Source organism: Poecilia mexicana, unplaced genomic scaffold (assembly GCF_051168715.1).
Source record: "Poecilia mexicana isolate PSO_F unplaced genomic scaffold, ASM5116871v1 scaffold_14, whole genome shotgun sequence".
Taxonomy (NCBI): domain Eukaryota; kingdom Metazoa; phylum Chordata; class Actinopteri; order Cyprinodontiformes; family Poeciliidae; genus Poecilia; species Poecilia mexicana.
Genome location: NW_028263383.1, coordinates 19,095,431 through 19,121,560, shown reverse-complemented (window position 1 = coordinate 19,121,560; position 26,130 = coordinate 19,095,431). Strand labels below are relative to the sequence as shown.

The following is a 26,130-nucleotide window of genomic DNA, read 5'->3' as shown; positions in this document are numbered from 1 at the left end:
TGGACCCAGTCTCTGTTTGGTTCTGTACCACAAGAAAACAAAACAACCCGACAGGAAAGTCCATTCCTATGACAGGTCATCACATGAAACACGGCTCTACACCCGACACTTCCAAAAAACTTCTGGACAATACAAACACTGAGCACATTTTTTGAAATGCGTTCAATAATAATAATAATTGTTACTAATATCGGAAATTAGGGTTAGGAGGCATGGTCTGCAATGTTTACAAACACCAACCACAAAAAAAAGGTGCGTTTTAAATGTCATTATTGTTACTCAACTTGAAACTGCAGGCCCCGTGAAGGTCAGGGCGGTTTGTGTTACGCTGCTACTTTTAGGTTTGAGTCATTGGTGGAAAGCTTCCGTAGTTATTTTACCCCAAGTCACGTCAGATTCACAAGAAGTGTATTAAGAAGCAGGACATTTAACCGTGATTATGCAACATCGCTGCACATAACTGGAGCGACAAAACGTAAAACCGGCGTTTCAACAACCGGAGCTACGCACGGCGGCCATGCTAAATCCCGTGAAAACAAGGATCTACAGCAACGGAGTGGACTCTAAAAGCACCTTGGTAAAATGAGAGCATGATGGGATGTAACATAATAATGTGCCTTACCGGCTATGAACCATCACAAGCTTGGCTCGCTATCTGACTACTCAATCGCATCAGGGCTCGGCTGTATGCCGCCTTCGCCGCTGGCCACGCTTTGTAAACAAAGACATCAGCTATGTGATGAGTAACCAAGGAAACATTCGCACTCGTAGACGCAGCGTTGCTATTTATGCAGCACTGCATATATAAATACTACTGATTAAGGAAGCCCACCCGAAGACTCTCCAGCACAATGCCCGTTGGTTGAATTAAAACACGTATTTAATAAGAAGACGAGGAAAAATACCAGCAATAAAGCCAAAACTGCCACTGGGCTTGCTTTTCAGAAAAAAACAAACGGCATAGGAGTTTACTCTCTTTCGACATAAATTAATTTATTGTTTTATAAATGACACTATGAACAGCAGCCAGCTTTCACAAAGATGGACTTAGCTCAAATTTGTCATAACACGGTCCCGTTAGCGATAGCTAACAAACAGCTAGCATAATATTGGACAGCTGCGTAGCATTGGGCCTTACTAAAGAGGAATTACTGAGCAGCTCTAAACAGTTTTCTTTACAATAGGTTGCCAAAAAACCTAATTAATCCGCAATTAAATGCCAGTCTAACTAACCGAGACGCTGACTTGCGGACTCCTGTTTGTTGTTGAGTCATAAAACTATGCAGCGATGCAGTTAGGCTAAAGTTAGCTAACCGTTAAGTTATCTTCCACAACAGGCTTACCTTCTGAGAATGCTGCTGGAGGACATTCTGCTCCACGGTCATGGCCGCTTCGGAGATAAATGCTGTTAAATTCAAACCAAGAGCAACGAAACACGCGCGGTACCCGTCAACCAAGAAAGCGAATTCAAACAAGACGCTACGATGTCCCCTCCTTAATCAGCGACATTACGGCCGCCATGGCAGAGTGACTAGCGCAGCTCGTCAGCAGGCATGACAACATTGCTCTACGCTCGCGAGAGAGCAGGGATCGATTCTTCATGTCTGCCTAAACCGCAAATACGTCATTACCATTAGCCAGGGCATGCAGGATCTGATATTATAATTTTACTGCGGTCGGATATTAGCTAGATAAATATGCATTTAGCGCAAGTTTGTTGTTTTTTTTACAGAAAACATTCCGTTCGCCATCTTTACAATTATCTTTTTATCTTTTAAAATAAAATAATAAAAAAAATCCGTTTTAAACTCATCATCTGACTAAACCTTCTAAATATTGTGCTTTGTGTTCTTGTGGAAGCCAGTCGTGCTCCAGTCAACTGAAAGCACGGAAACGGAAGTCCATTAAAAGGAAAATTAATTTAACAGACAATAATTAAATTTGAAGGGAAAAGGAATGCGATACTAAATACGAACAAGTTAACAGCTAAAACATATTAAATGAACTCAACAGATCTGTTTTATAAACAGATAAAATGAACTTTAAGAAACACTGGCAGTAACGTCCTGATTTAAAGGTTTCTGAACATCTCAGTTTGTCAAATTATTCCGAGTTGTCGAACATAGCTGAAACTAAACCTTGCACCTCTTACTTCTTATAATCCTGAAAATACTGAGGACAAAGAAAGCACAAAGTCTCTGTTGGTCTGAGATGTCAACAAGATTTCTAATAACTTAGCAGGACGGCCATTTTTCCACTGTTTTTTTTTTTTTAAACAATGGTGAAATGAAAAGTGTTTTAACTGATAATCTCCATCATTGTTCTTGGTTTTGTTGTCAAAATTTAAATGTTTATTATTTTAATTCCTTATCTTTGATTAAGAGAGACGCTTCAGCATAACAGAGGTAATACCACCCAGATCCCATTTCCATTTTCTTTAGCGTGACAGTTCCCATTTGACCTCTTAGATGTTCTCCAGCCGTAATTAGCATTGCTCTTTTTCTTGTTTTCTCACAATATTCATAGAGCACGCCTGAGGGGGAAGCATGCCGTGTCCTCTCAGAGGCAAGCTATGATAAATTGGTGAGGGTTGTGTCAGGAAGGGCATCTGATGTAAAACTTGAGCTGAAACAAATATGCAGATCACCAAAATGACTGCCGCACCGAATCGGTCAGGGCCCGGGTGATGATGACGGACTCTGATGCCAACAGAGTCACAGGTCTGGGAAATGACAGTAAAAGAGAGAAAATGGTAGGAATGTTTGTGCTGAACTCCAGACCAGAGGAGAGAAGACAAGGGAATCTGGTGGTTATAATGTTATTCCCTCATCATAAGCATACCTGGAACATAGCCTTGATTCTTTCGTGCATGTTTGAGAAATCCTTTAATCTCCCTTGGCAACCATTCAGCTGTGCAAAACGCCTGGGTGGACCTAGCCCCACCTTCGAGGTGCAGCTTCTCCTAGGAGGAGTTGGGAGCCTCACAGAGCACCTTGCCCAGCAGCAATTAGCAAACACCTGGTGGAACTGCACACATTATGCTAGCTACTTCTCAGCGCAACACTAGTAATAGAGAAGAAATGACAAGGTTAATAGAGGAGCAATGTTGTGATGATTTCCTGAAGGCGGAGTCTCAAAAAGAGCAATATTTTTTTTAAAGAGACAGAGGCTCAATTTCAAGGTGTTAAATTCTTTTAAGTCATATTTGATATATGCAGCATTTTTATAACAACTGAAGGTAACATAGTTACTTGATTGTACCATAAAATTGCCATGTGTGTCTGGAAAATACAGAATACAGCTTGTTTAGTGCTTCCTAGGACACTCAAAGACGCTTAAATAGAAGTAGAACTCGTTGTCTCCCTCTCCCCACTCGCTGAACTTAGTAACAAAAACAGAGTGTTACTCAGAAAAAAAAAGTAATTCTTGGATTCTAAAAGATGATCATAAAAGGTCTCAATAGTTTATGAATTTGGCTATAACTCCCCCTATTAGTGAGTCAGATTTTCTCCAGATGCAAGCAGCACGCCATGATATCTCTAATCCAGAAGGAATGGAGGGGCGAGGAGGGGGGTCCCTCCATTTAATCAGAATCACCCGACGAGCCAAGACAGAGGTGAAAGCCAAAAATGTCCGGCTTTGATCTGGGCAAATTTGAGTCTAGGAAAATGTCAAAAACAGCTGTTAAAAGGATTGAGTTCAGTTGGACGGCTAAGAAATCGTGACATGCTGGAAATACCGGCGATCAAACCTCAGACGGCGAAGGAGAAGTCCAATAAATATGGAACAGAGCACAAGGAGATGTCTTACACTTAACGCAGATGGGACTAATACGAGATACATTTGGTCACGTTTAGCTTGAGAAATATGAATGCTATGTACCACTTTGAGTTGCACCAGGGCGTGTCGAGCACAGACTAAAGTGGAATGAATCCCAAGCCTCATCTGGAGATCCTTTCATTCGACAGGAGCAAGGAATCTGGTCAGAGTTGGTGGGGAAAAAACGGATGGATGGAGCTAAACTCAGGGTAGCATTGGTAGAAAACATGTTAGAGGATGAAAAAGAGGTGTAGGTTCGCCTTCCAGCAGGAGAACGACACAAAATATACAGCCTGAGCATAGAGGTAAAGATTTAGATCTAAACATAATCATGTGTTAGAATGGCCCAGTCAAAGTTCATACCTAAATACCACTGAGAATCATGTTCAGACTATTTTGACTGGGCAAGAGTTATTTTGCAAATAAGAACGGGCACAAATTCTTGTTTGGACTTGTGGCGACACACCCCAAAAGACAGGCGGTAGTCACTCAGTAGGGCTGCAGCGGGAAACACACGCCACACCATTCAGATTTTGGTTTGCAAAAAAAAAAAAAAAGATCTGAAAAACATAAATCATTTTCCTTCCACTTCACAATGATTTTCTATTTTATGCAGGATTGCAACATAAAATGTAGGACCTAAAATCCAAAGAAATGCGTCTGAGTCCGTGGCTTTAAAGAGACGAAATGTTAAAAAGCTCAATGGGCGTAAATATATTTTACAAGGCGCTTTGCTTCATAATCGATTGACTGATTAAAGTCTCATCAGAGAATCTTGGAAACATCGATATGTTCTGAAATCGTAAACATCTTCCCATACGGTAGACATTTATTTTCACACTCATAAGCGCTCACATTAACAGAAATGTAGTCTTCGGTTTCATTCACTGAACTAATTTTGTGAAAATAACACCACCTAACACACAGTTCTCCCAGCCCTGCCCTTATTATTCAAACAGAGAAAACATTCTTCAAGATGAAAGACACCCAGTTTCGAGCGCTGAACTGGGTCACTCCTCAGATGTTCAGAAATCCTTGTTGTAATATCTAACAGTGACACAGTCAGAAGCCTTCACTGACGTGAACTGGGTCGGAGAAGTAGTGCAAATAAATATTAATGATATTCAGAAATAAAAAAATAAAAAATAAAAAAAAACAGGCAACAGCAGTGAAGGTCTGAAATACAAAATAGGATTTAGTCCACTTTTATTGTAAGTTTTATGTAAAAACTATTTTTATTTATTTATTAAAAAACAACAACAACAGCAAACACTTCTGAAAAGAAAAGTGGAAACACATCGTCTCATTGAAGTCGGTACCTGCTATTGCTCTCTTTCGTCAGCAGATGGCGATATTCTCCTGTGGCGCAACAGGGGGGGGCTGGTCTGCACTTAGACGAACTGAATATTCTTAATCACAAAAGTCGGGCTATTTTTCATTTTTAGCTTCGTGGCTCAGTCAATATTCTACGCCGAGAAACTAAATGAGCTCTAACTGCTCACTGCAGGTTCCCGAGATTCTCCTCACCGCCTGAAGAGACGCACCACACACACACACACACACACACACACACACACACACACACACACACACACACACACACACACACACACACACACACACACACACACACACACACACACAAGGGCAACAACCTTAGAGCAAGAGGTTGATGTGTTGGCGAGAGAGAATCTGTCAGGAACCTGATCAGGAAAGCAACACGGTGGATCAACCGGTGCAGACAAACAGCAGCCTGAGCGATGCGACGAGGGAACACCAGTTTGTTGAGGATCAAACTGGATCCTGAAAGTTAGCCTGAGGGCTGTGAAGATGATAGCTTCACCCACACCGGGACATTTAAAACCCACTCTCTTTCTGCCTGACTCAATAATGCCACATAAATGCTGCCGCGTCTCATTGTTAATGGCTTCTGATGGCAGAGACGGCAAATGGCCATTTTGTCAGATTACGAGAAGGAGGAAAAACATGCATGAATATAGTTGTGTTAAAAAGAAATGGGTTTGCTCCTTGTAGATGTCTTCTGATTATGCTTTTAATCACGCCTAAGTGTTTCAGAATACATTTTAAATGTTACATTTTACTGACTCGCTGCCAGTGGTTTTAGACACTTAAAGGTGCAATATGTAGCTTTTATTTTATTTTTTTATGTTTTTTTTTTTGTTGTTTTTTTTTACATATTTGTTAAAATTATCATTATGTCATGACTGTATAATGCAACACAGATAATCTGTGAAAAAAATTAACTCCTCTACCTTCTCCCAGTGCTCCAAGTGAAGCACAGAAATACACCACTTTGTTAGAAACACCCAATCAGAGCCAGGGGGAGGGTCTTAGCGCCATCAATCACTCTCAGGTCCCCCTTGCTCTCTGCTAGGCTAAAGCTGGTTTACCACAACATAGCCAGCCAGAAATGCTAAGGCTAGTTAGCATGGCCACCGATGGTGGCAGACAAACAGTTTTGTTAAGTACATTCAGAAGCGCTTACACGAGGTTGCTTGGCAGCACTAAGACCCTCCTCCCGGTTCTGATTGGTTGTTTTTGACCTGGAGCGATGTATTTTTGGAGACCACAATAATATCACTAAGGGTTTGATTTTTCCACAGACTATCTATCTCATAATGTACTGTCACAACATAAAGGCAGTTTTAATAAATATGGAAAAAACATTTTTGTAATATTTCATACTGCAGGTTTAATAGAAGTTATTTCTGCTCATGGTGGCACAAACAGTTCTAGGTTTAGAGAGAAATTTCTTTTTAATACAAAAAGTAATTACTCTCTAAACAGGTTGGTTTAGAGAAGAACTTTTTCCCTTTTAAAAATGTTATTATTTCTGTTTACTCAGTTTACTTTGTTACTGATTTTTTTTTTTTCATTTCAGAGTGACAAAAAATATAAAACAAGAAATAAAACCTACAGGGACAAATATATTACTCTTAAGACGTTAATTAAGACGATCTTCGTCCCAAGATCAAATTGGAAAACAATTCAGGAACTCCATATCAGACTCTACAAGCTCCAGTCAGCATGCTGAATATTTAAAGTTCATGACATGGAAGATTGAGGATTTTCCTACCGCATTCCTTAGTATTGATGAAGATATTTTTAAAAAACTGATTAGATGAAGTTAGTATTTTATCTCACCTTTCCTACAAATATGTCTCAAGGTTTTTGGGAATATATTAGAATTTTTGTTCATCAGTTTTTCATATTCTTTCCAGAAGACAAGTCCAGTCCAGTCCGGTCCGGTCTAGTCCAGTGCCCAGCATCCATTTCTCCCTTAAACACATAAACAAATGAAGAAAGCACTAAATGCAGCTCCCATTGTTTCTTTCCCCTTCCAGAAGCATTTAATTTGATTTGACTGTGTAATCCAACAGCTCTATGACAAAGTGCCTAAGGTTATTGACTTGAGCCATTGGCAAAGCCACGACATCCCAAGTCTTTCCTTTCACACTGATCAAGACGGTGAAATATCACGTCGCCGTTTCTGTTGCAACAGCAGAAGAATTACTTTCACTCACGGATGCATTAATGGGGTTTGTTTTTCTGCTCTGACATTAGTTGCAGTTTGAATATTTCTTCATTTCAGCTAATGCATGCTTTGGATAGGAACCAGCTCCTTGGAAACCTGCAGCAGAATAAAGCAGGAGGGGAAAAAAATGACCGGATCAGGCCGAGGAGGACGATATGCAGTCCTTAATTTCGTAGAGTTTTAAGCAAATGACAAAAAAAAAAAGGTCATCATGTGCAAACATTTTTTTACTCTAACTTTAAACATTTTCTGTTCTTTGGCAGATAAGCAACTCTTTCCTTTTGCTAAGTGAACGCAAGAATATTTGAGAGATTTTTTTTTATTAAATCGCTTACTTTAAATAGTTTAAATACACTAAGATCACTATGCCTGTAAGCAAAAATCCGCAGCGACACGATTCCTTTATCGACATGGACTGAAAACTCACTCAGCAAGGAAGAAGTAAATACTCTAAAAGCAACGTAAAAAGACAACACTGCAAAAACTCAAAATCTCGCCAAATATTTTTAGTCTAGTTTCTAGTCCAAATATCTTAGTGCCCTTGAAATAAGACAAAACTAACTTACTAGTAGCGTTTTTAGCCAGATAAAGGAATTGGTTTTAAGTATGTTTTTCCATTGATGGAAAAACATACTAGTTCCATTGGCAGGTTACTTCACTTACAACAAGACATTTTTCCCATGTTGTAAGTTTTTTTTTTGTTTTTTCTGCCAATGAAACCAATACGTTTTCACCAATATTAAATATTTACTTAAAATAAGCCTTCATTTCTTGCTAAAAAATAAAAAATAAAAAATTACTTGCAAGTTAGTTTGTCTTATTTCAAGTTCACTAAGATATTTGCACTAGAAACTAGACTAAAAATACTTGGCAGCATTTTGTGTTTTTGCAGTGAAATTTTCACACACGGACAAATACTTTAGATGAAACTAGAACTTGAGTGTTTGCCCATAAAGACCGTCATAACTGTGTGGTACGGGTTTTGTAGCGTCATATTGTGGTTGTGTTTTGCTGGGCGAGAGACCGGTGCACTTTACATAAGCAACAGCATCATTAGGGAAATCGTATTACGTGCAAATACTGAAGCAACACCTAAAGATGGCGGCCTGGTTAAAGCTTTACAATGAGCAATAATCCCAAGCAGACCACCAAATTAGTTACGCTGTTTTTGGAGCGGCCGTCACAATTTCAGTTCAGCTCAGTTCAAAAGCGGATGGAGCCGCAGATCCCATAGACAACATGTGGGCTGAGCTAGAAAAGGTGTGTGTGACTAAGCTAACCTACAAACCTGACCTAGTTGGAACGCGCTGTGTCATGAGAAAAAGGGGGGGAAAAATTAAATCAGCCTATCGTGAGGAGCTTGCAGAAGGCTGCCCACACTTTGAAAGACAGCTCTACCAAATGTTGAGGAAATGTACGCAAACTTCTAAATTTGAACGGGTTGACTGTTTATGTTTAATACACGACGACATCTTGGCACACGTCTGTCCATTATCATCTCTGGGTGTTTGGGTTTTGATCACTTCGGAGTTCTTCATTATTGTCTAAAGGTCTTGCCATACTCACTTCGTCTCTCTGTATTTACTGTTGCTGGAAACGTGTTGCCGTATCTGTTTTGTTCCTTAGAGTTTAGTTTCTGAGTTTATTCTTGTGTTTTGACCTTTCTGCGTTTGGATTTATTTCTGTCAGGTCAATGTTAGTCTATCTTCTCTCGGTTTGTGTTTGATTATTCTCCTTCCCTGCCTGTTTGTTCCTCTCCACAGCTGTTACATGTTCCTCTAATTAAGCTCACCTGGATCCAGTGTCCACTCTCTGCCCAGCATACAGGCTCTCTTTGTTTTTTTGTTTTTTTTGGTTTTTGTTCTTTGCCATTTCCTTCCGTTTTTCTGCTTCTGCTTTAGTTCCTGTTTTCCTCGTTGAGGCCCCGTACGTTTCTTTTCTGTCTGCTTCATTAAAATCTTCAGCGTTCTCGTTCCAAGTTCATGTCTGGGTTTTGGTCGAACTCTCAACTTGCCAAACACGATGCCATCGCCTCAGTGTCACAAAGAGGTCAGTTTTTCTTTTCTTTCTTTCACCAGTAACAGCCGCTTCCACATAATTTCAATGAAAACTAACACGAGGTTAACAGGAACTCAAAACACAGTGGATTATAATAATCGCTGCAGCAGCGGAATGTCACTATCAATACATCAGTCATATTCAAATCTTCTTTTTTTTTCTTCTTTTTCTCTCTCTGCACCAAGGCCCAAGTATTTTCATTTCTTGCCAATTTTCTTATTTTTCCTCTCAGGATATTTATTTGTCCTGAAGCACGAAAGCACAAAAAAGCGATGAGGAAGCTGGAAGCTTTTTGCCTTCAGCCTGAAGAACGAGACCAAATATGAGGTCCAGGTCTCCAGACCTGTCAGATAAGAGTACGTTCTGCAGGAAATGACAGGGTCACACGGAAAGACGGCTCCAATATTCCCAAAAAAAAAAAAAAAAAAAGAAAAGAAAAGCGGCTTGTAATGCTTTAGTAATATCATGAGGTGGGGTTGAGGTGGTGGTGAGGATTGAGGCAGAGACCCAAGTAAGAGGAAGATGATGGTGATTTATTGATGTATTCCACAGCGGAGGCACAGGGAAACAGACTGGTAACACGACGACATTAGACGAGGATCCGACAGGAGACAAAGACAACAGGTGAACTTAAATACACAGGGAGGGTAATCAAGGAATGAGACACACCTGGGAAGCGATCAACGGGGAGGACAGGACAGAGACTCACAGGAAAACAGGACTGAACACAGAAAATCTCAAAAATAAACACACAGAAACACGGATCATGACAGGTAAGATGTTAATATACGATACAGAAAATGCAAACATGCAGCAGGCGTCGCAACATGACAGGAATTGCAATTAAGGAAGTGTTTTTGACCCAAAAATAAAAAAGATAAATAATAATAACCAACACTAAACAATCATGATTGCAGGTTTTCTCTTCTCGGTGTTTTCAGCCTCACAATGCAATGTGTGCATTGATTTTGTGACAGTGTAAGGAATGAAGCAGTTAAACCTTGTCTTTCTCGATGTAGGGCATCCTGACAGAATCATTATTTTCGGAAGATTTTAGTAGTTTTTTTTTTTTTGTATTCTTTTTCCTCTTTTTTTTAAGCTTTTTAGGCTCTAGTGGACTTTATTGATCAGTGAATAGACAGGAAATTAGGAGAAAAGAGACAGAAGAAGCAGAAAGGCAGCAAATGACCCGAGAGGTGAGCGTTTTGTGTCCTTCCTATAAAATCTTCACCATTTAGTTTTTCCTCACAGGTTTCTGCGAGAAAGCACACCGACACCGACTCATTCTCATCCATGGACGATGAGTTCAGCGAACAATTTTCCCAAACATTGGCATCACGCAGAGAATGTCTTTATTCGCTTAATGTGTAAATGCCAAATATCAATAGTCATATAGACTATCTGAAAGCATAATGTCAATATGTCAAAAATGCTTAGTGTGTTTCAGCTTAGCAGCCAACATGTCCTATACTGGTGTACAAATATACAAGACATGCATTATGTTCTATGTTCGATGTCCCGATCCCGTATGCAAAATTATTTTTAGAATTATATATAGTTTTATAGTTTATTTCAGTTTATAAAGACCCAGCGAGGGCTAAATGAAGACAAAACCAAAGTTATTAAGGCCTATAACCTTTTAGCAGAACTTCACATCAAATATCCTAAACTGTATTTTTAATGTGTCCACTGGAGATGTTAAAGATGTCGTTTTTTCATGTCCAACAAACACACAAACTCTTCTGATGGAATGATGGTCAAAAAGATGAAGAAATAAATATAATTTGGAACTGCAGCACGTCTTGTCAAGCACTAGAAAAGCAAAACGAGGGTGAAGTAGGAGTTCTGCTGAGAGCCGAGCACGACCCGTTTACGTTTACACTAAGTGGAAGACATGAGCGGATCCTCGAGCTGAGTTGCGTTCGGCTCGTTGGACTCAAAATGCAGCGCAAGGTTCCCGTCTCGATCTGGTCTAGACCAGACTGGTTGACACTGAATTGCCCTTTCTCAGTCTACCGGGGATTTCGAGAAATGTTTACATGAGAAGTTCGTGACCCAGCAGTTCAACCAGTGTGTCACGGTTTACAGGAAACCGGTGGTAAATGCATTTTCCCCTGATGTCGACGTTGGGGTTTTTTTTGGGCGGGGGGAGGTGCGGGTGGTTTGCATTAAAGTCTGATTTCATTTTTTTTTAATTTTTTTAAAAAATGAGAAAATTAAGGACAAAGTGATTACAAGAGCAAAGTCAACCGTCTGAAATCATCCTTGTCCACAGGACAGGAAGCAGCAAGACGGCCGTCTTTACCAACTGAAATGTTTTTGGGTACGTAAGCAAGACCTGCAAGGAAAAAGGACCCTAGAGGAGATAATGGACGCTGGTAGACAGGAGACTGTCATTGCTGGTTCCCCCCCCACCCGCACTCCAACCAGTTTGTAAAACATTTACCCTAGTGCTTATCTGACATGGCAAATATCTTCCGTGTCCTTTCAGTGGCAGCCAAAATCCCTGGAGCTGACAGCCTGCATGGCCGACCTCAGGGACTCTCACTCATCATGAATATTACATTGGGCCTGTTTGCATGCTTGCACATGGACATCGGCGAGGAAGCGTCGCCACGACGTTCTCAGAGTGACTTGCAGAAGTATTCACGTCCCTAGAGCTTCCCCCCGTCCACCACATTTTGTGTTATAATGACAAACTTCAGCGTAACTTGTAAGAGTTGACATAATGGGCCGACACAAAGTAGCATTTTGAAGTGAAAGCAAACTTATACATGTTTTTTTTTTGTTTTGTTTTTTTTTTTACCAATTAAAAACAGAAAAGAGCGGCGTTCGTTTGTCTTTAGCACACTAGATTTAATAAATAGAACCACCTTTCACCATAGTTACTACAAACCTTTTGGAGAAATTTCAATACCAGATTTTCAGATTTAGAGAATGAAATTTTCGGACAAAAATGATTGAAATTATCGATGTACAAAGCCACAGGTTAGCAGCTGGATTTAGGACGGCGCCATGCTAACACATGAGCACGCTACTTCCTGTTGTCCTTGATTATGGCTGCCGACTGGCTGGAAAGTGAACCTGGTCCAGGTTTTAAGTCTACGACGGCGTGTTAGAACAACGCTAATAAAAAAAAAAGTTAAATTACGAAAATAAAGTTGCAAGAGGACAGAGAATGTAGTCATGAGAATAAAGTCTGAGTACTTAGAAATTATTTCAACTTTATCCCTGTAATTAATTAATTTTTATTTTTTTATGGCCCTAAAACTCCCTTGTACAAGTCTTCTGCAGCCTCTAGCAGTTTTTTCTCCCTCCTGAGATCCACCTCCATCCATCTTCCTGAGTAACGCTTAGTCATCTCCCCCCCCCCCCCCGTCACAGATGAAAAACAGCACGCAGCATGACGCGGCCACCTCCGTGTTTCGCCATGGGAGTTGGTATCATTAGGGTGACGTCCAGCAACATATTATGATTTCATCCGGCCAGCCCACCACATGCTCGCTCTGTCCCTCTACATGGCTAGTTGCAAACGCCCAAAGTGAACTTCTCGTGGCTTTCTTCTCCTTGCCATTATGCCATAAAGGCCATGTTTTGAGAAGAACATGACCTTTACTTACCTTGTTACCTCTTGGCTCCTTCTCTGATTAATGCTCTCCTTGAGCGGCATGGCAGCTCAGGAGCATATCCGTGTCTCAGTGGGTTTGTAGATTCTTAGCTCAAGATGTTTGGTGTTAAAAGTTGTTCAAAGCCTGTGATGTGGTTTTCTAACCTAGCTGCTTTAAACGCTGACTCGTCTGCTGCGTTCCTTGGCCACCGTGATGATTTTTCCTCACTAATGTTCTCTGACAAAAACTACTAAAGTCAAAAATAAAACAGCTGCATCTGCGCTCTGATTGAATTACACGCGAGTTGATTTGCGACAGTGGATTTCATCTAAGGGTATCCAAGTAAAGAGCTGAATACAAATTGCGAACCGCACTTTTTGGGTTTTTATCGCAAAATACGTTAAAAACTTTATATTTCCCTCCCAGTTTACAACTACACACCACTTTGAGTTGGTTAATCAGATAATTAGTCAGATGTGAAAAAAGGTTGTGATGCCTGAAAGAAAGAAAATAAAAAAAAAAAGGACTCAAGTCTTTCTACCACATGTCACATGAACGGGAAACCTAAGAAGAACGGCCTGGCTGAGACGGGGCGGTGTGTGTGCGTGTGTGTGTGTGCGTGTGTGTGTGTGTGTGTGTGTGTGTGTGTGTGTGTGTGTGTGTGTGTGTGTGTGTGGCGGAGTGTGTTTTGTGTTGTTGAGGAATCGGGAGCGAGCAGGTTGGTACAGCTGCAGGCAAACAGTCGATCCCGTGTCCCCGGGAAACCAAACGAGTCGGGTCAGGGGGCCGAGAGGCCGCGACCCCTCGGGTTGAGGAAAAGACTTCACAAAGAGGTACATCTTCAAAAGCCCGGGGCCCCGGCGGGGAGAACCAGGCGCCAGGTTGGGAAAATAACCCGTGCTGACCTGCTTTCACGGTGCACGACTCCCCCCAGGTGTCTCGCTCCAGCCTCCACCTCGCTGTTGTTGTTGTCTGCTCTCTTCAGCTCCCATCCAGCATCTGCAGCAGGCATTGCATTCGTGCCAGATGAAGGATGTTGGGAAGAAAGGAATGCATCCATGTATTCTTCCTTCATTACTTCAAATGGGCTCGCAAGGCCCATAAAATGCTAATGAAATCACAGGACTTTAAGTGCGTGTGTGTTTGCATAACGTCTGAGGTCGTGTTCAGAGTTCAAACCCTTTGGAGGAGAGAGGACAGCGATCAAACATCTGCCAGCTTTGTTTTCCAGCACAGATTGCCATGACAACGCAAGGCGGGTTCATATGGTCTCCATGTGAATAAACGGAGCACCTGCTGGGAGAGTCCATCATTAACGACTAATCGACAGACATGCCTGGCTCACGGAAGGGCCCAGCGCGTTCCCATGTAGATAAGCCCTCGGCTGCGCATGCTAAGTGCTGCCATTAAGTTGTTTGTCAAGAGAAAAAGCAACTGTAATGTCAGGAAATAGTTTTTTTGGGGGGGCCCTCGTGACTACGGAGGGTCTGTTGTGGGGGACTTCCGAAGTGCTTGACCTAAACACGGTCGAGTCAACGGCGGCCGGGGCGCCTCACATCCTTTCGGCCTCCCGCCGAGGTCAGGAAATCAAAGACAAACGGCCGATTGTCAAGTTTTACACCTTGACCTCCGCTTAACCCCCCCGCGCCTCCCCTCCTTTATGTTCGCCGCCGCTTCGGCAATCGGGAGGAAATCGAGAGGTTAGCGGCGGTTCAGCCGTGATAAGAATCTTGGAATGGAGAAGTTCATGGAGGGGGAAAGGTTACCGAGAGTTTAAAGAGAGAGAGAGAGAGAGAGAGAGAGAGAAAGCACAGTCAGTCATGGGGAGGATTAAATAAAAAAAAGGGGGAAGTCAGCGCGGAGGAACTGCGCTGCGGTTTCAAAAGTGCACTGCAAGACAAAAAGACGTCTGTTTTGCTCGCTGGACTTGGCGTTCAAAGCCAGTTTAAGGGGGGAAGCCGGGCTGTGAACTCATCTTCACCTTTCGAAAGCCTCACGCTAAAGCCGTTTCTCTACAGAATGACGCGCGGAGCCGTCGGACTCGGCCCCTTCTGTAAGCGCTGCCACAGTGACGTTACAGGGTGGTAGTAAAAGATCCTCTCCATCGGGGGTCAGACACATCCTTGGACACTCGGCGCACATCTGGTGACCTTTTCTGCGTCCTCCCACCGGTCCGTGTCTTTCCTGCCTTTGTTGAGACTCAGCAGCCAGCTCAGGAGCACGAGACGGTTTTTTTTTTTTTTTTTTTCTTTGGGGTTGGGGGTTGGGGGGCAAATACAGGACATCCTCTCACTTCACTTTAATAGGGCGGTGTTTGATTACAGGAAGTGCTGTTTGGCTTTGATGTCCTTTTAAAAATAATAATAACTTTTAATATGAGGCCAGAGTCTTTGATGGCGGTGCTCAATTTCCCTAATGGTTGCTTTGGTTTATTGAAATTCGATGGAGGAGTAAAACCACACACACAGAAACGGGCACATATACGACCCACGGTGAAATAAATAAATAAATAAATAAATAAATAAATAACAAACAGAATATTCTAGCTTTATTTTGAAAAATAAAAATACAATAAAATAGAAGCAACAATTGAAAGAATGATGAGGAATCACCATTTATGGTTTAGCTTCATAAAAACACGTCTAAATATGCAAATGAGCTTCCAGTTAAAAACAAATGTGATATTCTGGATATTTTTTTAAAGTGCAGTAGAGAGTGCTGTTATTGGCATTAGCTTCCATACCTGTAGCGACAGTAACTGTCACAACACAATGAGTTAACATTTTTAATAACTCATAATAATTGGACAAAGTGAAAAAAAATCAGAGTGGTGGACAGTTAATGACGTCACCAGATCAGCTGATTTTACAAAAAAAAAAAAAAAAACTCAAACGGAAAACTGTATTAGTGGATATCAGGCATCTACACTAGTGTCACAAATGTTTGCAGCTGTGTTTTTTCTCAGAACTATGGAGCAACATAACTGTCAAAAATATGTCATTAAGGCTCCTTTTACAGGCTAATATGGCTAATCCTCAGCAAGGTGGAAAAATCTTTCAACTTTTCACAGCGGCTCCAACTAAAACAGTAATACGGGTGAAATTCAACACTAATTTAACAGGTGTTCATTTTCTACACCCTCACAAAAAAAAACCTGACGTTTATTCCTATCCTCTCAGCCAAACAATGTCTGAATCACCATGAAAGTTGTCAGGCGTCAACGTGTGAGATCGCTCAGCTGTGAGTCCCCAGTAATCGTTTCCAAAACACTACAAGACCTGGAAGAAGGGTTTGTGGAAGAGGCAGAATTGTCACAAAATGAAAATGTTTACTCCTCTCTCAGCGGAACTGGTGCTGATCAGGTGGATTGATGCAGCCCACTCCAACATGGAAGTTCTACGTAGGAACTGTCAAAAAGACGCGTGCATGATTTCGCACACATCTTTTTGGCACTTATCTTACTCCATCGATTAGCTGCTTACCCGCATTAAGGCCATCTTTTTCCTGTCTTTGTGAGGACCCTTATTGGTAATGTAGACCCCCATGTCTCCTCGTCTTGTACTCGATTATGCTACCTTAGCTTCACTTTAAAAGTGATTTTTAAGTGAAATTAACAGAGGGCTCATGCCATAGAATTCAAAAGCAACAGGTTGAATATAAGGGGGAGCAGAAGGGCTTCACCAATTTGAAGAAATGAAGTTATAACTCTTCAAAATGTACAGTGAGTTGATGTTTCTTGCTCTTTCTCCAAAAGCAACTTTCAGTATCTGGCAGTTATTCAGTAATACTCTGTGTATTTAACGGAGCAATAGCTAAAAAAACCAGAAGGATCAAAAATGGCTGCAAATACAAAACATAGTCATAATTTAGTCTTTTGAGACTAAATTATGAGTCACGGTGGAAAAATCTTTCCACAGGATCTAAGGCATAAGATCCAGTTGTTCAAAGAACTAGGAAGGAACTGTTTGATGGGGATGTAATACGGCTGAAAGGCAGACCAGTAGTTGTTTATGTAGATGACTGAATCCGTTAGGACTTTTCGAGAGAACACTGGGAGTTGAGGGAATCTTCCCTCGTATTGGTGCAACCCTAATTTAGCTTGGAGAGGCGATTCTGACTGCGGTCTGGCTACAGCAGCAGACAGCCCGACAGGCTGCCTTACTTGTTAAAGTACAGAGCAGAAATGCCGCTACTAAAAAATTAACTATCTTTTGCCCGAGTGTATACTTTAAAATGTTATGTCACAATTATTTTCTTTTCATTGCATTAACAATTGTAATGCTTTTCGTTTTTAAAAATACTACATAATCATATGCAAATTTGTTTCAAATATTTGTAGGAAACGCTTAAATACTGGTGAGAGTGTTATACATTTACTCAAGGTTAGCTTACAGTCAGAATCTCAGACCAGCCAAGGGTTAGCCAAAACAACGAAAGTCACTGGCTCCACTTTTACTGCAGCTACATAAGGTGACCATTCACCCTTAATCAGGCAAAGGCATTATGTGACATCTAACAAACTCACTCAGATGTTGCTAAAGCTGATTAGTTCATAGAGATGCTCATTGTCAGTTTTAACTGACAGATACGCCAACAAACAGTTATAAACCATAGTTCTGCCAGCACACATGCTCTCTGGTGCTCGTTCTAGTGATCCCAGTACCAAATCATGTCCACATCAAGCAATTCTCTCTGAATTTATTCTTTTCTCCACAAAATAAAAAAAAAAAACTGCGGTAATTTCATATTTGTGCTCAAGCTTTACCAAATGTTTCAGAAAAGGACTTGGAGGAGAGCAAAAGTGGAAAAACAGGAACCCATTCATAACAGGTCATGCATTTTAGTACTTTATTTTTGAAGATATCAGTGCAAATGAACACCAAAAAATGAAAACATAAAAAAATGAAATATCATTTCAGATCTTCACATGAAAAAAAAAAACAACCCATCATTTTATATATATATATTTATATATATAGATATATTTGCTGCTACAAATGTATTTCTTAGATGCACAATGCAGATCTATGATTGTACGTCAATCCCCCAACTAGAGCCCCATGCTCATTCACAGAGCTTTTTGTTAACCAGTAACAGGAAAGAAAGAAAAAATAAAAATAAAAATCACAAAAATATTCAATCCACATTTATTTTTCACACCTCCCCCCTCCCCCCTTCCCCATCTGCTTGTTCAACAGTCTGCTGTTAAGGGGCTGCTCATAAAAGCCGACCTTTTTGCTCTTTGATTCAGGAAAAAAAAAAAAAAGAAAAGAAAAAAAAGAAGACCTATTTTAAGACTTGACATTTTCCCCCATCACCAGTAGGGATACACAGGTAGTTCCCATGCGTCTGCATGCAACAGGCAGCAGTGAGGAGAGTCAGACATTATTACACAACACAGCGCAGGATAGATTATCATTTACCACATAGAGACACATGCAAAGAACAAACCAACCAAAAAAAAAAAAAAAAGAAAAAAAAAGAAAAAAGATGGGCATAGTATCCTCTGCCTTCGTATGTACACTTGTACGCATATAATCAGTATTTACATCTCAGGGCATTAAAAACTAGGGCAATATCTTTTTCTTTTTTCTTTGTTTTTTTTAAACATTACAAAATAGTCATCTTCCATACTGAAAGTACTATTTACACAATTTATTTAACCATCGTGAAAACGTAGTAATAATTGAAGACGTATGTCAGAAGTATATGTATTAAAAAGACCACAAGACTAAATGAACAAAGCAAAGTGAACTCAACCGGAAAGATTACAGTACGATTGAAAAAGTAAAGAAGCTAGATACCAGACACCCTTTAAGACAAAAGGAGTCTCGGTGATTGGAGGGCGGGTTGAGCGCGTGTATCCAGCTGCTCTGAAAACAAATAGAGTACCTGTGGTCTTCTCTTCATCAACATGCAATTCTTTTCGACGTGTTATGAGTAAGAGAGATCGCCACCGAAATAAAACATGTGATGCAGAGCACAACGGTTAAGAAATTATGACAAAGAAAAATCACAAATTACCAAATTCAGAAAAGATAACAATACTGATAGGATTTTTTTTCCCCCCGCCCCCATTTCATGCTGTTAAATTATACTAAAAAAAAAAAAAAATAGACACCGAGGGCTCAGTTTCGATAGTGCACACTCCAGGTAGTCTTTTATATTGCATGAAAAGAAAAGCGCCATGTGCATCACACTCAAACTTCTTTCTGTGTGGATCTGTCTCTCTCTCTTTCTTTTATTTTGTTTTTTTTACCAAGATAAGTCACTCAGACAAAGCAGCCTTTTTTTTTTTTTTTTACTGTTGCTCCAGAAACCCGTTTACACAGCGTTGCTCAACTGTAAGTGCCACACGCTCTCATGTTGACCCATCTGCTCAGAACTGCACAATCTGCAAACACATTACCCTGAATTTGCACTGTCGAATCTCGCCCTTAAAGGCTCAGCACGAAAAAAAAGAAGAAAAAAAAAAGAAAGAAGAGAAAAAGCAGAACACAGTGAGTGAATCTCCACTGATGAAGTCTTTTCCCCACAGCCCTGAATTCTGAGGAAAAGCAAGACAAAAGCGTTCATAGTGGCGCGACCTGGAACGGAGGGTAGGTACTGCAGTGTGAATCTATCGTGTGCGTCCTTTTAATTAGACCACTGTAACTGTCTGAGAATGGCTTTTTCTGAAATCCCATCCGAAATTAATAGGACTTTATATTTCTGACAGATGTTCTGATCGAGAAAATAAAATCTATCCACTGAGCTGAGCACAAACGGGGTTTTTTTTGTTTGTTTGTTGAAATCATCAATTATAAATGTTGCCTGAAATGTTCTCTAAATGTTTGATGCGAGGCAACATCCAGAACGCAGGAAAAACCGTTATGTGTACACTTTAGTGATAAATTAAATGTGTAACACAAAATATAAAAAATGGGGACTTTACATTAATTAATGAGTGCAAAATAATGGTGGATGTGTACGGGCTAAAAAAAAAAAAAAAAAAAAAAGACGTTTTTGGATCAGTTAGGCTAAGACGGACCACTTTTTTTTTCTTTTACCATTCCACGTTGAAGCTATTTAAAATTGAAACAGCAATAGATTTTTTTTTAAATCAAATCAAAAACAAAAAAAGTGAAAAAGTCTTTTTTTTCTCTCCATCAAACCAATTTGGCAAGGTACACAAAAAATGAAAACAAGAAGGAGTCAATGGACTTGATTCCACTTTGTAGGTTTTTGTAGTTGATACAACTGTTTACTGGGACGACTGGCTCAACCCCTGGCCCTCATGGCTGTGCTTGTCATTGTGGGTTGGTGATTGAGGGGTGGAGCTCAGGCTGCGTTCATAGGTGTGCATGTCACTGACTGGCTCCTCTTTGACTCTGACCACGGGCCGGGCTCCTTCTGCCTGGTCCGGCGCCTCTTTCCTCAGCTGGATGTTGCCCTTCTGCAACATGTAGTACAGGATCGGGTTGGAACGTGAAAGCCGCGGGGAGTCCGGGTTCGACTCACAACCCTCGTCCATGCCATCGTTTTCCTGACTGCTCCATCGAATGGGGCTCTCAGGCTCCTGTTTGATTAAAGTAGGGGGCTCTCGTTTTTGCGTGGCGGGCCATGGAATCGGTTGGCGGATCCATGAGGCTGGGCGGATGGGGTTGTTGCCTTCAGGAGGGGTGGGCAGTGGTCTTATATGATTTGGAAGCCCTGAGTTGAGGGAACCATGGGTGTGCCAGCTAGGCAGGTGGAGGAAGTTGTGATTTTGTGTAGGCTGACTGAGAATGTTACCATTGGCTTTGCCAGTGGTCTGCAGGATAGCGGGACTGGGTCCCTGTCGCGGCTGCTGGGACAGTTCCTTCAGACAGTTGTCAGAGAGCAGCAGCTGTTTCAACACGTTGAAGCCGCGACTCTCTCTGGTAAGGGTTTCACTCATAGGGCTTCTTGGTGGAAGCTCCTCCTCTTTTAGACTCCTCTGCTGCTCAGGGTCTGCCTGAACAGTAGACGAGGCAGACATGTTTGCGTTACCACTGTCCACTGCTCTTGGAGAGCTGATGCTGTTCAAGCTGTCTGTATGTTCGGAGCAGAGCCGTCTCCTTTTAGGACTGGGGTTTGGATAGTCCCTATGCTCCTCTTTGACTTGTCTGGATTGTGGCTCAGGCTGCATCGTTGCAGCACTGGAGTAATAGGTAGTGGTCTGTTGTTTAAGCAGCTGGCTGAGGAGGCCATATTTCGCTATGAACTCTGCAGGCCTTGGTTCCGTCTTCAGGTCTTGCTGAGAATCGAAGAGCGGGCTATTCTTCCCGTAGGAACTCAGTCTCTTTTTGCCGCTCAAGTCCTCCGACTTGGTAATGGATGACCCTGCATCCTCCGTAAGCTCTGATTTTATTTTGACATCCAAAGGGGACCCATTAGAGCTGTCACAGAGGATGGAGGCAGTAGGGCTCCTCTCGAAGCAGCCGCCCTCCATTTCAGCAGTCCCGTGGCCACTTCCACTGGGTCTTTCTTTGCGGCCAGCTGTAGCACCAGTTGAACCGGTGCCTAGAAGTAGCTGCAGCACAGTACGTCTCTCCAAAAGGTTCTCAATTTGTGAGGAAGGCGGGGAAGGTTCCTTACGACTGAAAGGTGTGCTACTGCCTGAAGCTCCATCGGACAGCGGGGTAGGGGTGGTCCTGTTGACAGGAGTATTGAGTCTTTCCAACAGAGCATGGGGCCTGCTGTCATTGAGTTCCTGGCTCGCCCCTTTTCCAGAGGAGATAGGTGGGGGTGGGGAAGTCGTGCCACACTGCGCCAGATTTTGTAACAGTTTACTGGCACTGAAGGCAGGCTCTGACGCTTTGTCAGCAGGGAAGGTCTTAGACTTACACAAATCAAGTGGACTGGACTGGACATGGGGAGAGGGGTATGAATATGGGGACAGTGCAGCACCTGTGTCATGACTAAGCGAGTAGACGGACTGGGACGGGCCTGCAGGCCTTTCAATTGGGCTCTTTGTTGGACCCTCTTCCCAAGTAACTGACCCCTTTTGTTGATTTCGTGACATGTTGGCCATAGTTATATCAAGGGGCGAGTCTTGTCTGCCTGTGCTCTTATTAGCCATCTCATTATTTCTGCGCTCAAGAAGAAGTTGCATGAGTGTGACCTTGGGGTGGGATTTTAAGTCTGGGTTCATTTCAGGCTCTTTGTTCTTGGACACAGTTGATCTAGATGGCTCTGGCTTCCATTTGTTTAGTAAGGATTCGGTCAATTTGTCCAAGGAAGAAGTAGAAAAGGAGGAGGAAGATGACGATATTGGATATGAAACAGAAGAAACAGCCATAGAGGAAGGAGAAAAAGATGTAGTGGGAGGCTGGGTAGGAGCTTGAGGAGATATTGTTACTGGGGGTGAGGAGAACGCGGTGGTAGAAGAGAACATGGAGCTGGAGGAGGAGGAAGGGGGTGTACTTTTGGGCCCTGTGTCCTGTAAACTGCTGCGACCTCTCATCGAGAGGTCAATGGGAGAACAACTGGAGTAGGAGCTCTCAGCATCACTGCTGTCCTTGGTGTTGCTCCTATCATGGACAGAGCACTCGCTGTCTGATGTGACTGAAGAGGAGCCACTTGGTGGCAGAAGTCCACTGATGTCCTCCAGGTGCCCATTCTTGGTCAGTTGCTTCTGGTTGTTGTGGTTGTTCAGCAGCAGCAGGAGCAAGCTGCTGCACGTTTGGGGTGGGCGGGTTGGACGTGTGTCAAAGCCTCGCTTCTCCCTGGTAGGCAGGCTTGGAGCGTGTGGGGGAGTGGGCGGAGAGTTTTGGCTGTGGCCTCTCTGCAGCGAGGGGCTCTGAGGATTGGTGGCAGCCGTTCGAGGGAGTGTCGTTGTTATTGTGGCTGTCGTCATTCCGTTTTGAGTCGATAAGGAGCTTACTGTGTCTGAAGACCCCCCCACACTTGGTGGCCTTTTGTCCTGACCATGCTGCTGGTTTGCCATGGCGGCCAGTCTTTCACTGGCAGATCTTCCTGAGAGCTGAGCTTTGAGGGCATGCTCTCTGGAGTATTGCTGGAGGTGAGCTTCACTGGACAGCAGGAGGGCGAGTTGACTGCAAGCTACGCTGGGCTTGGGTGAGGGTGCGGGACTAGAACGGATTTTAACCATGTTGGCCACGGCCTTCAGACGTTCTGCACAGGACACAGAGTCGGTCGCGGCGGGAGCTGCAGGAGGCGTGGCGCTGTGTGCCGACCTGGGGGACTCTGGCGGCCTGTCCTGACTGTGGCCCCGGCGGCTATAAGGGGTGTTGTTGTGGTTCTGAAGTTTGCTCTTCCTCATGAGGCCTTTAAGGCGACTGGAGGCTGTGCCGTAAACAGGTAGTGGCTCTTTATCTGTAGCTGGTGCCTTGGACGGAGAAGAACACTCACCAGTGGGCTTATTAGAGTGCTGAGACATTGCTACACTCTGAAGCCTTGAGCTGAATGACTGAAGCAAAGACGCCAACAGGGTGCTCTCTCCAGAATGGGGAGATCCCTCCAGGGCACCATTTTGCAAGGTTCCCACTTGGCCATTCAGCTCTACTGGAGGTGAACTCATTCTCTGGTTCCCTGGATCATTCCATGCTCCAGAGCGCAGCAACCGGGCCTTCTTTAGGTGTTGCGAAGAACCTAGCTTGGGCCCATTGGTTCCAGCCTTGGGTACCATTGGGTCATGGTTTGGTAGTGGTAAAGGCCCACCCACTTTATTGCCCTGCTCCTGATTGCTGTTGGAAGCCTCGGATCTCCCACCTGCCGTGGCCCCAGGCCCGGCCACCACTGGATGCATCAGTAAACCTTCCAGATAAGTTAAAACAGCTGAATCCTTGTGTGTCTCAGGGCCAGGCTCCTCCCCATGAGTCATGTTCAATACTCAGATCCCTTCTTATAGCTCAGCAATGCTATTGGTAAATGATAGCTGTCCAAGTCATCTGGCTGGCAGTTGCACGCACTTGTTAGAAACCAAAAAAGAGGTTGTGATGTTGCAAAGAGTGAGTATAAAGATTTAATTAAGGGTGCACTGGCTGTATATGATCCCTCTCTGTGGTTGGCTTAGTGTGGTGAAACAGCCACCATGGCTGGAGGGAATCTGGTGCAGGAGAGCCTCCAAGGCATTGTTGTACGTCTTTAACTGCTACAGGATCCCAGAAGGCCCACCTTCACGCTCACATCAGTGGCAGTGGCGAAGTCAGTGGGATTTTATCACAGAGATGTTGGCGTAATCCATCGTTGTTGATATCCAGCGTGTCTGTCCTTCAGCCTGGCTGTTGCTCTGTCAGTGGCGCCTTTATGCTTTGCAGATCTCACAGTGTGTCGCAGGGTGACCTATAGGAGTGAGGGAGAGGGAAAAAGAGGGAGGGAGAGGTGGTCGGGGGGGGGAGAGGAGAAAAATAAGAAATCGTGTGAGAAGCAAGGATTTGCAGTGCACTATATCACATTCATTTCCCCACCTTGTCTGCCATCTCTGTTACTTAGCAACATTTCAGACTGACTGCACACGGCTCCTTCTCCTCTCTGCACTCTTCCCTCACAGCCACCCAACAGATTAGGCTTGATTAGATCCGAATTGAAAATTCAAGCCCACTACCTTGAAAACATTCAGGTCTTGAGCAGCAAGCCTCTCCCGGCAGCGTCTTTCACAAGTGAAGGGCCTTGTGAGAGCTGTGCATAATTCTTTATGCAGGTTGTCATTTCAGCGGATTATCTCTCTCTACCACCTCCTGCCTTCTTATGCACTTGAGTTACATCTCACACAACGCAACCCACGGTCTCAGTGGAGCAAAAGCCAACCACCCACCCACGTACACACCAGCAAGCATTTAAGCGCTCAGGCTTAAACACACCAATAAGCGTTAGAATGAGGACCTACAACAAGGTTCACTTGGAAGATTTTATGTACCAGGACATTAAATTTGAGGTGAATTTAACCTGGACATAATATTAGGTTAATTCAGGCTCGCCAAAACACACACATAAAATAAAAAATCAAATGGAATACAGATTTATTCTATCCACACTGGTTGTAGAAATTGAGAATGTGCTTAAATCTAGGAAAGAGTTGGTTTAGGCAGCTTGCTGTCCAACACAATCTAAAAGAAAAGACATCGACAATGACTTTCATTATTTAGTAACCTAACAAGATTTGGATCTAGGGATATGAAATTCCATAGGATTTTTCGTCAAGTTAAGATGAATGTAAATTTTCATGTTGAGGCCCGGACATAAAGGGGAGAACCTTGGTTCTCTGCCTCGGTATTTAAGACTCATATTGAAATAAATAAGGAAGCAGCTCCTGAGTCCTTGCCAAGGTGGCCAACAACACCCACTAATATTAGAGAGAGACGACTATGGGGGCACTGTGTGTTGAGTCAGAAAGTATACCAAAGATTTACAATTGCTGTGAGAGCAGCACAACTTGCTAACTGTTAGCTGCTAAGGTTAGCATACGCTTCACTGCTTTCTACCAGTGTTAAGCTAGAGGGTTGTTTCTAAATGGGTTTGGATTACGACTAATCTCTGGTTCACAATCTAGAACAAGATAATTCCACTTTATTTCTTTTGAAAAAAAAAAGAGCTTAAGATTGATGAAATCTTTATTTTCTCTTTCTAATAAAAAACACATATTTGTAGCCTTTTTTTTGCCATTAGGAACATTTCATACGGAAACAATGAAAAAAGGGAAAAAAACTATAAAAAACAACAACCACAACAAAACAACTAATTCAAATAATAAAATAGAAAGAAAGAAAAATAAACTATAGGCTAAAATTCACGATAGCTTAAGACCAGATCTTCTTTTTTAATTTAGCAACATGTTCCAACACCTATGGATCATTTACTGGGAGAAATCCTCTTCTCTGTAACACATAGGCCAAAATAATAATAACTAAAAAAACTTGATTCAAGCCAAAAACTTTAAAAAAAAAGAAATGAAAGTGTATTTTTCTCCTTTTCTCAGATGTCAGAATATTCATGCTGGAATATAAATGTATATATGTTCAGTATGCGTTTCTGAGCAGGGGTTCAGTGTCGGTTCATTTTCTAAGCTTCAGTTCAAATTCTTCTATGACATCAGCACCAAGTGTGTTTAGCAGAGATAGAGAGACT

General features: G+C 42.4%; 2 protein-coding genes and 1 long non-coding RNA gene across 4 annotated transcripts in view; 1 reads left to right on the top strand and 2 right to left on the bottom strand.

Moving 5' to 3' along the window:
• Positions 1-1,610, bottom strand: part of usp25 (ubiquitin specific peptidase 25) — a 37,610-nt gene extending 36,000 nt beyond the window's left edge. The window contains exon 1 of one of the 2 annotated variants that reach the window (XM_014970918.2): positions 1,344-1,610. In XM_014970918.2, coding sequence (XP_014826404.2) covers positions 1,344-1,385 — 42 coding nt within the window. In that variant the 5' untranslated portion in view covers positions 1,386-1,610. The remainder of the gene's footprint in view (positions 1-1,343) is intronic. The other variant, XM_014970921.2, reaches the window with a different exon arrangement.
• Positions 1,611-8,029: 6,419 nt separating this feature from the next.
• LOC148155524 (uncharacterized) lies at positions 8,030-11,784 on the top strand. Its single transcript, XR_015765201.1, has 2 exons — positions 8,030-9,424; positions 9,986-11,784. It is a non-coding gene; the product is annotated as an uncharacterized LOC148155524 (long non-coding RNA).
• A 6,091-nt stretch (positions 11,785-17,875) lies between these two features.
• nrip1b (nuclear receptor interacting protein 1b) overlaps positions 17,876-26,130 on the bottom strand; it is a 55,639-nt gene continuing 47,384 nt past the window's right edge. Inside the window, exon 3 of the mRNA XM_014969226.2 lies at positions 17,876-24,348. Within this exon, the coding sequence (XP_014824712.2) occupies positions 20,285-23,887 (3,603 nt within the window). The 5' untranslated portion in view covers positions 23,888-24,348 and the 3' untranslated portion in view covers positions 17,876-20,284. The remainder of the gene's footprint in view (positions 24,349-26,130) is intronic.